Here is a 13,796-nt window from a genome sequence, read left to right as displayed (position 1 = left end):
AAAACCGCAGTTTACTGCTCCAATATGGCGGCGACGTGCTGTGCTCAGATATAGTGCCTTCAAATGGGCTCGTGTTGATGAGAAGAGTCCGTATAAACGCCCCCTCTTGTGATATTCACGACCTCGTGATTGAAAGTTTCCTCAAAGCTCCGAGTTTATCAGTATTTACACACCGTCTCATGTGATACGTCTCTCTCGTCGCCATCTTGGTACGGGGGTTCTGACCATAAAGACTCTGTGTCTTCAACGTTTTTTAAGCCAAGGACCCCTTAACTGAGAGAGAGGGATCAGGGCAGGGCCGGTTCTAGCCCTTTGGTTGCCCTAGGCGAGATTGAGTTGAATTGACCCCCTGAAAATTTTGAGCATTAAATACTTAATTTCCTGCATTCTGGTGAATTTTTATGCACTAATTTTTCTTTACCTTTTTCTGAAACAATTTATACTGGAAATATCTTTATCTAAAAGGAAACATAGATTACAATCCAAATATAAAAACATGATGGAATATATTGCAGTAAGGCTCTCTGACATTCTGTATTGCTTTCAACTATTTATTCTCCTGTAGTGACCAATATATCTGAGTCACAACACATGTAGCCTAGGCATCATTTACTATTCCCACTTTTGCTTCTTTTGTTGAGGAAGTAACCTCCTTAAATGTGCATATTAAAAGTATTCACCTGAATGATACATGAATTCATTTTAATGAATTAATAAACTCCTGGACTGTAATATTTCAGATGTGTTTGAGCAAGATTTCTGCTCATGTTCAAAACTTTGTGCCCATTCAAAATACAGCATATCTCATCTGTGTTCTATGAGGTTTGGAGGAGTCGTGATATTTTGAGAAAAATAAAGTGATAATACAATAAGCTATTACAAGTATAAAGTCACTATATTTCAGAAAATAATCCACCTGCACCATAGTCTGCTGTGCAGTACATGATATCTCTGCTGATACGGTAGATCTCAGACCTCCTGACAGACTCAGAGCCTTGTTTGGGACGCTGCGGTCTCTGAATGAGACAGTTAAGGGAAGTGGCTGTGCGCTGCTCTACATCGGAGGTGGAAACACAAAACTACGCAGAAATAGGGAAACATCTGCTGCAGCATGCCCACAGCAGAGCGCGTCCATAGTCCTGGATCCTCTGGCAAAAACTGGTCTGCACTGCTCTGCCTACTTTCCAGTTCCTCATCTCTCATTTCCACACTGTGCTCAGAGCTCCCTGCTGTCTTCACTCCCATCATCCTCAATCACATCTTCTCCATCACCTTTCTCTATGAAGGATACATCTGATATTAACCTCTTATCCTAATTGTAACCTAATAATAAAACACACTAAGATGTTAGTGTTACTAAACACCTTTCAGTCAAAATGGCTAAACATGGTTTGCTTTAATTTTGATATAAGCTCACCTTGTCTCAAAGGTGGCACAACCCTGACTTCTATACTAACAAATCAGGCTTCTGCACGGCTCAGTGGAGATGTATGTACAATAGCCTCAGCATGAAGTGCGTTCAAGAGACAGAACAGACACACAAATGTTTAACATAACTTTATACAATGAATCACAGAACTTGGTGGCTACAGAGTAATTATTAAATGTTGCAATATGTAGCCAATCAATTATCTTTTGACTGTAACAGTGACATAAAGCAGACAGCTAGGGAAGCTTTAACTTCAAACCAGATATTATTTCTAAAATGCAAAATGTGAACTTATCACATCATCATCATGAAGCAGGCAATTAGTGTGTATGGAGTAACAGTCAGCCATTGGCTACACTGTTCGTGTAGTTCAAAGTCAAGATCAGGTTTATTGTTTCACAATCAACTATATCAACATTTTATGTTGATGCACTACTATATATTCTTATTAGTTTAACAAATGGGCCTTACAACTGGCCTCTTCCTCCCTGTCATCTTCATCCTCCTGATCACTCTCTGCCTCTGTCCCTCTCTCTGAATCTGCAGCCTCCTCTTCATCCCTCACAGTCAATTCTTCCTTTCCCTCTTCTCTTTCACTTATTTCTGCATCTTCTCCTGCTCTGACGGAAGGTAAAGTTTTTTTCCAGTTTGTCCTTTTTGCTACTTCGTCTTTTTGAAAATGGCCCACTCACTTTTGTACTGGCCCGCCCAAAATACTATTTCTGCCTTACGCCACTGGTTATGACACTTATTTCACCAGTCAGTTGCTTTTAAACGACAACAATAACCACTAGATGGGAAAGGGTATTTTACAATAACTTTGAATGCACTGTCTGTTGTTTTTCCGACAACGGCAGCTGCAGATTGTTGAATGTCCCGGTGTTGGAATCCTCTACGGTTTTTAAGCCAGCTACTAGCTAACAGTATGCATATGATGTTCAGAAAATGGTGTCGTCCTGCGACTTTTGCATGCAGAAACTAGAAGAAGAAGATAATTACCTCTTCTAAAGAGTCCATCGTGTTTTTTTTTTTAATCCTTCGTGTCCTCTCTGGCTACAAGTCACTGTGTGGAGGAGGGGGGAGGGGGTGGTGCATGATAACGGAAGGCTTGTATCATGTGGACCCACCGACAGATTTGTTGTCATTACTTAGAATTCCTCATGGGAGCGACAGCAGGGCTGCGCTATATTAGCAAAATATCTAATTGCGATTATTTTGACTGATATTGCGATTCGATTCACGATATTGGAGGGAATGATCGTTTTTGTCTCATTATTCTAATTGCCATTGAAAAATATTAAAATGAAAAAGATTACAGTGTGACTTTTGCGAGGACGGTCTGCGGTGGCCAAGTACGTGACAGGCGTCGTGCCTGTTTAGAGGTGGCGATAGAGTCCCAGACAGTGAACGAGAAAGATCACTGCCTCTATCGCTACCAGAAAGAAAGTTCTAAAAAACTATGTGGGTAAAAAGAAAACCAGACACAAGCACAAAACTGCCCGGGAGTTTGTGTCCAGCTGAACGTTTGCCAAAACAACAAAGCACAGTCTCCCTATCTCTCGTTCTCCGTAAAATAATGCTGCATTCAAGTGCGGTCGGGAACAACACTACAGTAAAGTTACTCCTCTTTCCAAGACTAATCACCTTAGATATGATCGCTATTTCAGTGTTCACAAAAAAGGGTAATACAGTAATAATAAGTAAGTAATAATAACTAATAATACAGTAAATTGACAAAAAGAATCCTTTGTTTACATTTTTGAATCTGCATTTGTTAAGCACCATTCAGTTCAAATGTGACTGAACTAAAATATGACTGGGATGGTAGTTTCTCTATGTATTACCAACGTATTATCAGTAATAGTTTAAATGGGGGAAATGTGAAAGATTCCGTCGCAGGTCGATTTCAGGTGTGCACCCTTACATTTTCTGCCTGTGCCTCCTATAAAAAAAATCAGTTAGGGGCTACAGTGCTCCTAGTTTAAAAAAAGTTAGTCTGGAGCCCTGCAGAGAGTGTCTCCTAGCTTGCCAGTCCTTGGCAACAAGTAAAAAAAGTCTGTCTTTAGTCTTTAGTCCCCCCATTTTTGGACAGAAAAGCATTACTCCAATTCGCCACACTCCTTTTTCTGTGATTCCATCAGGAAACCACGCTTTCAGGCCGTTATTCCCTGGAGCCGACATCAGTAAACACAGGATGAAAATCAAAGATAGATTATTAATAGAAAGAGGCATCCCTAAGTTTTAGCTTTCGTTGTCAAGCTGGGAACTTGAGACTGTTTATGTTTTGGTTTGAGGTTTGCTGGGATCCTAAAGAGAACTGTTTTGGTGTTGAGATAAAAGACTCATTTGCTGCAGTAACTTAAATTTATTAAGACATATTTTAGTTACTTTGTTTACTTAGTTATTTTTGTAAACAAAACCAAATGAATGAATTAAATGTCCGTAGAGGGGCATGGGGTTGCCACTGACCTCTGTGGCAACCCCATGCCCCTCTATGGACACAACCCTGCAGGTAGGTAATTCATCAATCAAACTTGGAACATTCTGGGATTTATCTCCACAGACATCTCTAAATGTGTTTCTTGTTTTGGACATCTGACTCACTCTCTTGGTTTGTCTGCCTGTTATAGAAACGGAGAGGAAGAGAGGGAACTGGACGTCACCGCTGTCAGCACTGTGACAAATCCTACGCAACCTCAAATTACTTAAAGGTTCATCAGAGAGTTCACGCCGGAGGGAAACTGTACAGCTGTGACCAATGTGGGGCAACTTACATACAACAGAGTAACCTCAAAAAACACCAACGCATTCACACTGGAGAGAAGCCGCACAGCTGTGACCAATGTGGGGCAACTTACGCACAGTGGAGTAACCTCAAAAACCACCAACGCATTCACATTGGAGAGAAACCGTACAGCTGTGATCAATGTGGGGCAGCGTTTGCCTCTCAAAGAAGGCTAGTAATACACCGACGCATTCACAGTAGAGAGAAGCCTTACTGGCGTGAACAATGTGGGAAAACTTTTTCTACGAGTGACCACCTACAACTCCATCGACGTGTTCACACTGGAGAGAAGCCATATTGCTGTGAACAATGTGGAATAACTTTTTCTCAGAGTAGTAGCCTTAAATCTCACCAATACATTCACGCTGCCTCATTGTGAACATGTTTCAGAGTCTCCTCCTCATGCCCTGATAGCTGTGCTGTTATATTCTGATCTTCTCTCCACATTGAAGGCTGACCAGCAGTAACTTTATTTTCAGAGCTTTGCTATGACTACATACTGGCCTGCCCCCACCTCCCCAAAATCCTGCTGTCGTCACACACTATGTGCACATGTTCACACATCTCTGCTTGGAAGAAGTGGGTCAGAGGCCGGGAAGCTCTTTCTGATTTAGTGTATTTTATAATTCCTGATCCATTTGGATGTTTTATTCATTAATTTTTGCCAAAGAAGGTGGCCACGTTTTGGTTCTAATTTTATCTCTTGTATCCGCCTGTTATATACTTCCCCAAAAGCATCAGTGATAACTTACAATGTAGCTTCCCAATTTTTCCCTCTGTCTGGGGTACCAGACAGGGCTGTCCCTCCCTCATTACCACCACTGAGGTGCCCTTGAGCAAGCCCCTTAACCTCCAACCGCTCCAGTGGAGCTGCTCAGTGGCCAGCAGATCAGACTGTGGTTGTACTGGGCAGCTTCCAGGTATGGATGTGTAACTGTATGAATGTGACCGGTTGTCGTTGCATATGAGAAATTGTTCTTAATCGACTTACCTGGTTAAAAAAAAAAAAAAATGGTTTAAAAAAAAAAAAACTTGTGATGTTTTGAAGCGGTGCGAGTCCAGTAAACAACTGTGCGTCTATCGTGCCACAAGAACACTTTTTAAAAACTGTGAGAGAGAAAACGTGCCAACCTCTTTTATCTCTTTCTCTGTGAAATGAGGCCTGAGGTCATGAGAATGCAGCTTTAATCTGCCAAGAATTTTCTTAATAATCTCTCAGTAAATGTAACGTTGTGACTTGAAGACTGGAACGATGTTCTGACTTTGGTAGTGGAATGTTTTTATCTGTCATAACTGATATGTGAGCTTTCTGTTATATGTTATCCATTACTGCATGTGTTTTTTTATATTTTTTTGTATTTACTTTTAAACTATATGATATTTACTGTGTTTTCTATACTATATTATAACATATCAGTTATAGGGATCCATTATAGTATAACTATTGTTTTAAAAGAAAACCATAAGTTTCTCCTGCTGTAGTACTGAGGCCACGCGGCCCCCCTCCCTCTTCTGGAGCCGATGTACTTGGCAGTACCTGGCAAAGGGCCAATAGCCTGAAGCGGTACAGACTCAGCAGTAAAAGGAGCTGAGTCAGCCAGTAGGAGTTAGATTTTTAAGTGGCATGTGCCACCAGAAGTGGCATGTCCTTCACGTAAGACGTAAAATATGACTTTTCATGTTAGAATTTACGTAAAATATAGACTTAAAATATATTAAAAAACGTAAAAGAAATGTTTGAGTTAAGGAAAAGAAGAACAGGGAAAGCAAACGTGACTCGCGGGAAACCATCCCCGGTCTCTGGGTTGAAAGTCCTGTGTTTTTTTTTTTCCTCAGACACACATTCTTCCTCTTACTGCTACGGCGTCCGATGTGGACTCAACAACCTCCTTATGATGGTTTTCCATGTCTTATAACTTGAATGATGAGATGTATCCCATAAAGTGTTTTTAATTCAGAAGTTAAAACATAATCTTGATGTTTTCTTTCTGTGAATAACAACCTCCAAACTTTCTCATTCATTCTGGACCGGCAGGTTTACTCTGGAGAGACATTTAAGGCAGGGTTGGTAATGTTGAAAAGCTAGCAAGATTTTAAAGTAGCTCCTCGGGGTTTTCACCTCACACACAGACGTGCACAAGACTTTTCCTGGAAACAACCAATCCCCTCATGAAAACAAGACGAAATCGTACCGGTCCAACAGAATGATCGCGTTATTTTTCATGGCTTTCAGCTCCCTCAGCTGTCGCCATGGCTGAAAATCTATGCCAATGGTTACTCTTTGCCTTTTTTAGCAGGGCGGGCGGTTGTTTGTAACCGCGCCAGTGACAACTTTTCCTGACTTTTTTCCTCTATTCTCCAGCAGCTACAGATGATGGATCTTTGTCGCTCCTTTTTCAGAGCCAATACCAGACATGAAAATCACTCACCTTTCGGCAAAATTCGCCGTTTTTGAAACCAAAATATCTGACCTACGTGAATCGTGTAGATTCAATGAGAAAATGTTTAAAGGGGGGGGGGGTTAAGTACTTGGGCCTGGTGTACCATTGTACCTTTGTAACCATTTTTCATAATGTGTATGTGTATGTAATTGTATTGTATGTTTGAAACTCTTTCGCTGCTTCTTGGCCTCAAGGACTCCCTTGAAAAAGAGGTTTTTAATCTCAACCAGGGACTTTCCTGGTTAAATAAAGGTAAAATAAAAAATGTAGTCTTTTTTCATATATTTTGCGTTGCTGTTTTTGTAGTTTCATCACTTGATGTCACTGTTGCCATGTTGTATTTTGCCCTGGATTTCAATAAAAGTTTAGAAAAACTACAATCCCATGATGCATTGTGTGTTTTGTTGCCATAAAACAGTAGCTGCAATACTCCACTACTACTCAATACTCAAGTTATGAGTATTGATACTCTACATGTGACCTATGTGAGATGTCTTGTGTATCACTGGGAGCCAGTCAGGTTGGTAACAGCCAGTTCAATCAGCCTCTGCCTGCATTTACAATGGAAGAAAACAGCGTGTGAATGCTCATCTCAAAGGACAACAGCTAGCATGCTCTGTCTGGAAAGACGGCACATGTAGTGGTGCGTTCTTTTTGTCTTGTAATCGCGACTAGTAGCTCAAGTGTAACGTCGCATCCGTGTTGACAAACTAATAACCGCAGGTAGGCTACTGCTCTGCTTTCTGCTCAAGACTCGGCTTAAAGCCATTGTTGTCATATAGCAACCGAGCGTCTCTAGCCAATTTCAGCTGCACAAGCTACAAAATAACTAATCAGGCGGTATTTAACTCATAAGACTGTAGCGACATGCCTATAGGTAGCAGTATACAGTGCTATGTGTACGACTTCTTTATTTGGTTACAACAACGACAAAAGTGCTTAAAATTGTAGAAAACCACAATGTTTACTACGTGTGATGCAAGATGTAGCCATCTTTGAAAGTGAACTCGGGGTCCTCTGAGTTCAGACGACTTGACGAGTTGTATATATACGACCTCGGGGGCGTTCTTTTTGCAACTTCCGGTTCGTAACTCTGGAAAACGACTCCTAGATCGACTTCGGTGTACAAAAAGAACACACCATAGGTGCTGGTTAACATACAGAATATATTTTTTGAGTGGCAAAACATGAAGAAAAACAAACCAGAGGTGAGTTTGTTATAGAAATCAGTCAAAATACCATTTTACATTATTGTTGTGCTGCAGAGATGTCCTGCCCACATATCATATTCTACAGACTCAAGAAAACATTTTATGTTTGGTATAAATCCTTAAATCATAATTTTAATATTATACAACAGCATCCTGAAAAGAATAAATTGGCAACATAAAAATAAATGATCAAATGAAATATGAAGTCTTAAACTACCCACCAAAAACTACTTTGTCTTGTATGGTACAAAAAACTCAAAAGACTCTATTTTTCTTTTGAAAGTCATTGCGACAGTGACAACTAGTGGCCTACTCCAGGCTACTACCTTACATTTACATATATATATATATTTTTTTGTTTTGTTTTGTTTTTTATTATCTCTATAGGTCTGTGACACCATCCTGGGACACACTAGGGAGCGTTTCTCACCTTGTTGCAGGGGGACAGGTTCATTGGGTCCCAAAACGTTATATTTTCATAAACATTTTTAGTCTTTTGTTTAGGTTATTTTTTTTAAAGTGTAGGGGAGTGTCCAAGGCTGCCTTTTGAAAAAAGCGGAAGTCTTGTCTTTCATAATTTGAGACTTGTTTTCAACAAAGAGACGCTCTCATTTCAAACTGTTTCCATCATCAATATTTGTTGAGCTGTTGTATTTGGTCTTCTCGGCATGAACAATGTTTTAAGACTGAGTCATGATGTGATTGGATTCAATATCATTTAATATCTTACACCAGTATAAAACATATTATTTACACAATAGTAGATTTGATAGCAAATTATTCATTTGTAGATAAAATGTTTATTGTTCCCACAGCATGTCAGTTTATCTGGTTAATCACAGAGTAACAGGAGATGTTGGGATTTCTTCATTTAATTATAATGATTAGATTTGTTGGGGATCTCTGGCGGTCCTGTTATTGTAGCAACAGTAACTAAGGGGGGCGTGGTTTAGTACGGGGTTGTGACCGCGAGACGCTGCGAGATTTGCAGTGGCCAGAGTGAGTCCGCACACAACAGAGCAAGCAGCCACAGAGGAGAGCTGCTGGATTTCAGAGACAAAGAGAGGAATGGAGGACCAGACCTCCGACCAGAACCCGGAGCAGCGGAGCAACAAGGTCCCCAGAAGACAAGCAGCAGGCTCGGACTCTGATACCACCGATGTTCAGGTCAGTGTTCAGGACACAACAACGATACTAAACACACGCGGAAGAGGCTCGAGGCTCCGTGTATCGTCCGTTCATTCTGTTGTTAGAGATCAGACGTGGAGAAAGGAAAGGCGTGTTTGAGAAAACGTTAACAAAGTGTTTTTTTATCCAGACGCAGTTTACTGCTCCAATATGGCGGCGACGTGCTGTGCTCAGATATAGTGCCTTCAAATGGGCTCGTGTTGTTGATCAGAAGAGTCCGTATAAACGCCCCTCATGTCGTATTCACGACCTCGTAAGTGAAATTTTTCCTAAAATCTCTAAATGTACTAGTATATATACACAGCACGTCTCATGTGATACGTCTCTCTCGTCGCCATCTTGGTACGGGGGTTCAGACCATAAAGACTCTGTGTCTTCAACGTTTTTTAAGCCAAGGACCCCTTAACTGAGAGAGCGGGATCAGGGACCCCCTGCTACATACACATAGACACATTTAGTGCATAAAATACTAAGCTATTGAAGTCATAGTTTTTGGCATGATTTTATAAATCATGTTTTAATGTTAAACACATATGTGGCACAATGCATCCTTAGGATGAACTGTATCTGTGGATGGCTACCTTAGTGACTACCTCACCTATAGTCCAGTAAGCATATCAATATGTGTTTTTTCACAATCGTCTGATTTATATTTGCTAATATTATATTTGATTTATGTTAAGACATTTTAGAAAATAAGTTAACAATAATTAAGTGCCCTCCCACCCTGCAGTAACTCTAAGGACCTTCTAGGGGTCCCGGACCCGTAAGATCTCTGATGAAGACTTTGGTGCTGCCTTAGGCCATTCCAGGAGCTGTAGTTCTGACCCAAACACATAACAGAGACATAGACAAATATCATTTTCAGCATCTTGTGCATATATTACTTTAACGCCACCCAGGATGGGTGTGATTGGTTTTAAGGAATACAAACAGTGTTCACTATCCCAGGACAGATGAGACTATGAGGCTTTTCTGTGGGACTAGAATGGGTCAGAACCCTGTTTCAAAATGTGTTACAGATTCATAATACCATTTTGGGTAACATGTTATTTTTTTATTGATTATTTTTTCCGACCATCTGTAACCCACAACAGTCAATGTACTGATAACCATCAACATACAGAACATAACAGTGTTGCTTTTACTTCCACAAACAAAACAAAAAATGAACAGACAAGAAAACAAAAAACAACAATACTAATAATGTGTGTGTGTGTGTATTATTAGTATTAAACTGTATAGTACAATACTGTATATGTACAAGAAACAAAAAAGGACCAAAATGGTGTAGGCTGAAGCCACCTACCCTTTTTACATGAATTATATTCTTTCATACAAAGATGAAAGTTACAGAAACTAAGTATATATAATTCAGTACAATACAAAAAAATCCCATATGTTTTCTGTACCTTCTGGTATTCACACTTCTGTTTTATATTTGCTAATCACCTTATATTTAAAAAAAATGTAATCGGTTGATTGTGTTCATGTCAATTTCTAATTCATTCCACAGTTTAACACCGAAACACATCTTTGTTTTACATTTGTTGCGTTTTGGTTTAGTGAAAAGACCGCTTCCCCTCAGTTCATATTGACATTCTCTTATTTGAAACCGCCTCTGGATACAGTCTGGCAACATGCTATTACATACTTCAGGGCTTAAAGTATTCCGGCACCGTGTCGGATCTCCAGCGTCTGGCCGTGAGGGAAAAAGCTTACATGCAGTTTATTATTTTTGAGTCAATTGATTTCACCTACCAATCATATGAGAGGAACGCAGCTCTAACTAACGCAGGGCTTAAGTACTCGGTCCTGGTGCCCAATTTCTGGCGTTTGACTATTTTAGAAAAATAAATACATTAAAAAATCCACATGGGATTTGTTTTGATGCGCTGGATTTAACCAATCATCGAACTTCCACCTACCAATGAAACTAGTTCTAGCCAATCAGATGCAAAGTAGAGCGGGTCTTTGCCGAAATGTCAGAGTGCGGTGCCGGTGTGGTCTCTGTGGCAAAAAAAAAATGGAGGTAAAGTTTATCAAACTTGGAGCATGTAGATACAGCTTTAGTTGAGAAAGGAGTTAAAAACAAATGGCGCTGGGCATGAATAGAGGACAAGAGGAAAAGGGTGGAGACGGGAAGTCGTTTAGCACTTGGTGTCTCAAATTGATGGAGCCGGGTGCTTGCTTCTGTAGTGCATGTTGAAGGAAGACACTGTACGGCAGCAGCGGTAAGAAAGTGCTTGCTAGTCACAAAGCTTCGGTCCGTGCACTCTGTAATATGAGTACGTTACTGGCAACGACGGCTACCGCTACCACTGCGACTGTGCCTTTACTGACCTACGTGATACAAACAATATGTGTGTGCACGTTCATAGCGGAACATGATTTGTCATTAACGTAGTTGGCCACTGTGTAAAAGCTATGTGAAGCCCAAACTGCCTTGACAAAGCTGTCTGTTTGGAATCAGCATGGCAGGTATTTAAACATAACGGCCTTGTCCCAGAGTTTAGACGTCTAGCTATATGAAAAGCTAAACAATGCAACGTTTTTAATAAATGTAAATAAAGCAGCTAATATCAACATGGACAAAATCATGAATGTACTAATTCGCTTTTTTGATGATGACCTGGCCAAAGTAACAACACATCTACAAAGTTTAGTTTTCACAATTAATTGTAGGATTATGATATTATTGCAATATGTAAATCCACATTGTTGAAATTCACCTACCCTGTTAGCTGCTAGCTGCCATCTGGGCAGTGAGTGTGTTCAGCCAGGCTTCGGTAATAATCATCACGAAGCAGTTCCGTGTGTATTTGTAGCATATATCTCCATTTTGTGTGTGATCCATCTGGCGTTGGTGAGTAGGAGTCTTGTCAGTGTCAATCGTTGTGGTCAAAAGTTTCAGTTTATCTGTTAGTGGCACAAAATTGTGGAATAAACTAAATAATGAATTAAGGCAAGGTCTAAACATATTCCAATTCAAAAAGATGTTCAAAGAAATTATATTCCAGAGGTACAGAGAAACACAGTGTAATTAATAACCTGGGCTTATACTGAACAATGTGTAGTATGTGTATAATAATTGTTGTGTATGGGTAAATATATGAATGTGAATAGAATTTCTGATTTTATATTTTCATTGATTACAGATTGATTATCTCTGTAGACTTATTATTTTGTAGCTAACTTATTTAATAGGGTATAAAGGGGTTAGAGTACATAAGTTTTACTTATTCCTACTCCTTTTTGTATGTGTAAATAGAGGTCTTTAAGTACTGGAAATTATGGAGTTTTTGTTGTTTAAATGTTTTTTTTATTATTATTTTTTCTGATGTTTTATTTACATGTTCAAAATAAAAGATATCAAATCAAAAGGAGAATTGGGATAGCCCTTACTCTCACGTGAACGCGAGAAACTAGGGGGAAGGGGTAAGACGGAGAAATGAGACGCAGCCTAACACTCTGAGCATGAGTATTAACTTCCCACATGTGGTTGCATTTGTGTGAGAGGGGCTAGCCCCACTTGGACACATTCAGGCTGCTGTAGTCTACCGCGAACACGGGAGAACGCTGTCTGAAGCAGCAAGGCAGCGGCAGAATGTGAAATAAAAATCCTACCACAAATGATATGCAATTTAGGAAGATGTTGTATTCATAGTAGATAATAAATTATAGATGATAGTGATCTTGAATTAATTAAAAATAACATTAGTTTGCATTTCTTTCTGTGCTCCACCTGCTCGTAATGACAAGTCGCCACTGATAATGACAATTACTTATGATAATAACTTATTTCACCAGTCAATGGCTGTTAAACGACAAGAATAACCACTAGATGGGAAAGGGTTTTTTACAATAACTTTAAATGCACCACGGTAGGGCTGTAACGATATGCGATATGAATCCGAAATTGCGACACTCAGATCCACGAACCTGTGTCGCGGAGTGAGAAGGCAGAATCGCGACACACCCCTTCCAACTCCCAGAGTTATCCCTCCTGTCCGGATCCAATGCTACCACATCTTTACATTTTACCGGTAACGCTAACAGAGGTGTAACATTACGAATGGCCGCTGTTCTGACTCGGGTTCCTGGGTCGGTTTCCCGACAGTTCAGTAAACTGCCTTTAGTTGTCCTTAGCACCAGAGTTAAGTGGCTGGGGGCTGACTGTGGATGTGTCCCCGGGGCTGTTGTCAGCTCTCTTCCCGACTGAAGCCTTGCAGCGCCGGGAGAGTGAGGCAGACAGACAGGGGTGTGCTATCTGGCTAAATTACCATGAGATTAGTCGTCTATCTGTACAGTTAAAGTTACTGATGCATTCGTGGGTTAGCCCAGAGTTGTTAACCGTGGTCAACACAATCTTACTAAAAATAACTGAGCGTGTTGAACGATGTCTTAATCTTATGTTACCCACCAAGAATTAGCTAACGTTATAGACCAAGCATTAGCTACTTGTCAACTGTTTTTACTGTCTATGCTTGTCAACCAGCGCCTTTTTATAGTAGGTACCAAAGCACTTTTTGGTCCCCCTACAGGTTAGAAGCAAATTGTCCATTACCATTATTCTTATGTCTCATTCGAACGAGTTTTTGAACCACTGAAACGATTTTGGAAACATTATTTTAAGGTACAAAAGAATCTTTGGTGTTGGATTGATCGATATTGAAATCAATCAATATCAATAAATAAGGACTTCAGCGGAGGACGGTTTACGCCTCGCCGTTAATACCTGA

At 40.1% G+C, this 13,796-nt stretch overlaps 1 protein-coding gene across 1 annotated transcript in view; it reads left to right on the top strand.

Moving 5' to 3' along the window:
* The window catches only part of LOC120572641 (zinc finger protein 271-like), a 51,243-nt gene that overhangs the window by 25,159 nt on the left and 12,288 nt on the right, over positions 1-13,796 (top strand). Inside the window, exon 6 of the mRNA XM_039821958.1 lies at positions 4,060-4,530. Coding sequence (XP_039677892.1) covers positions 4,060-4,530 — 471 coding nt within the window. The remainder of the gene's footprint in view (positions 1-4,059; positions 4,531-13,796) is intronic.

The sequence above is a fragment of the Perca fluviatilis genome, chromosome 14 (genome assembly GCF_010015445.1).
Source record: "Perca fluviatilis chromosome 14, GENO_Pfluv_1.0, whole genome shotgun sequence".
In the NCBI taxonomy this organism is placed as follows: Eukaryota; Metazoa; Chordata; class Actinopteri; order Perciformes; family Percidae; genus Perca; species Perca fluviatilis.
The sequence above is the reverse complement of the archived record's forward strand: the minus strand, read 5'-3'. Positions and strand labels throughout refer to the sequence as shown.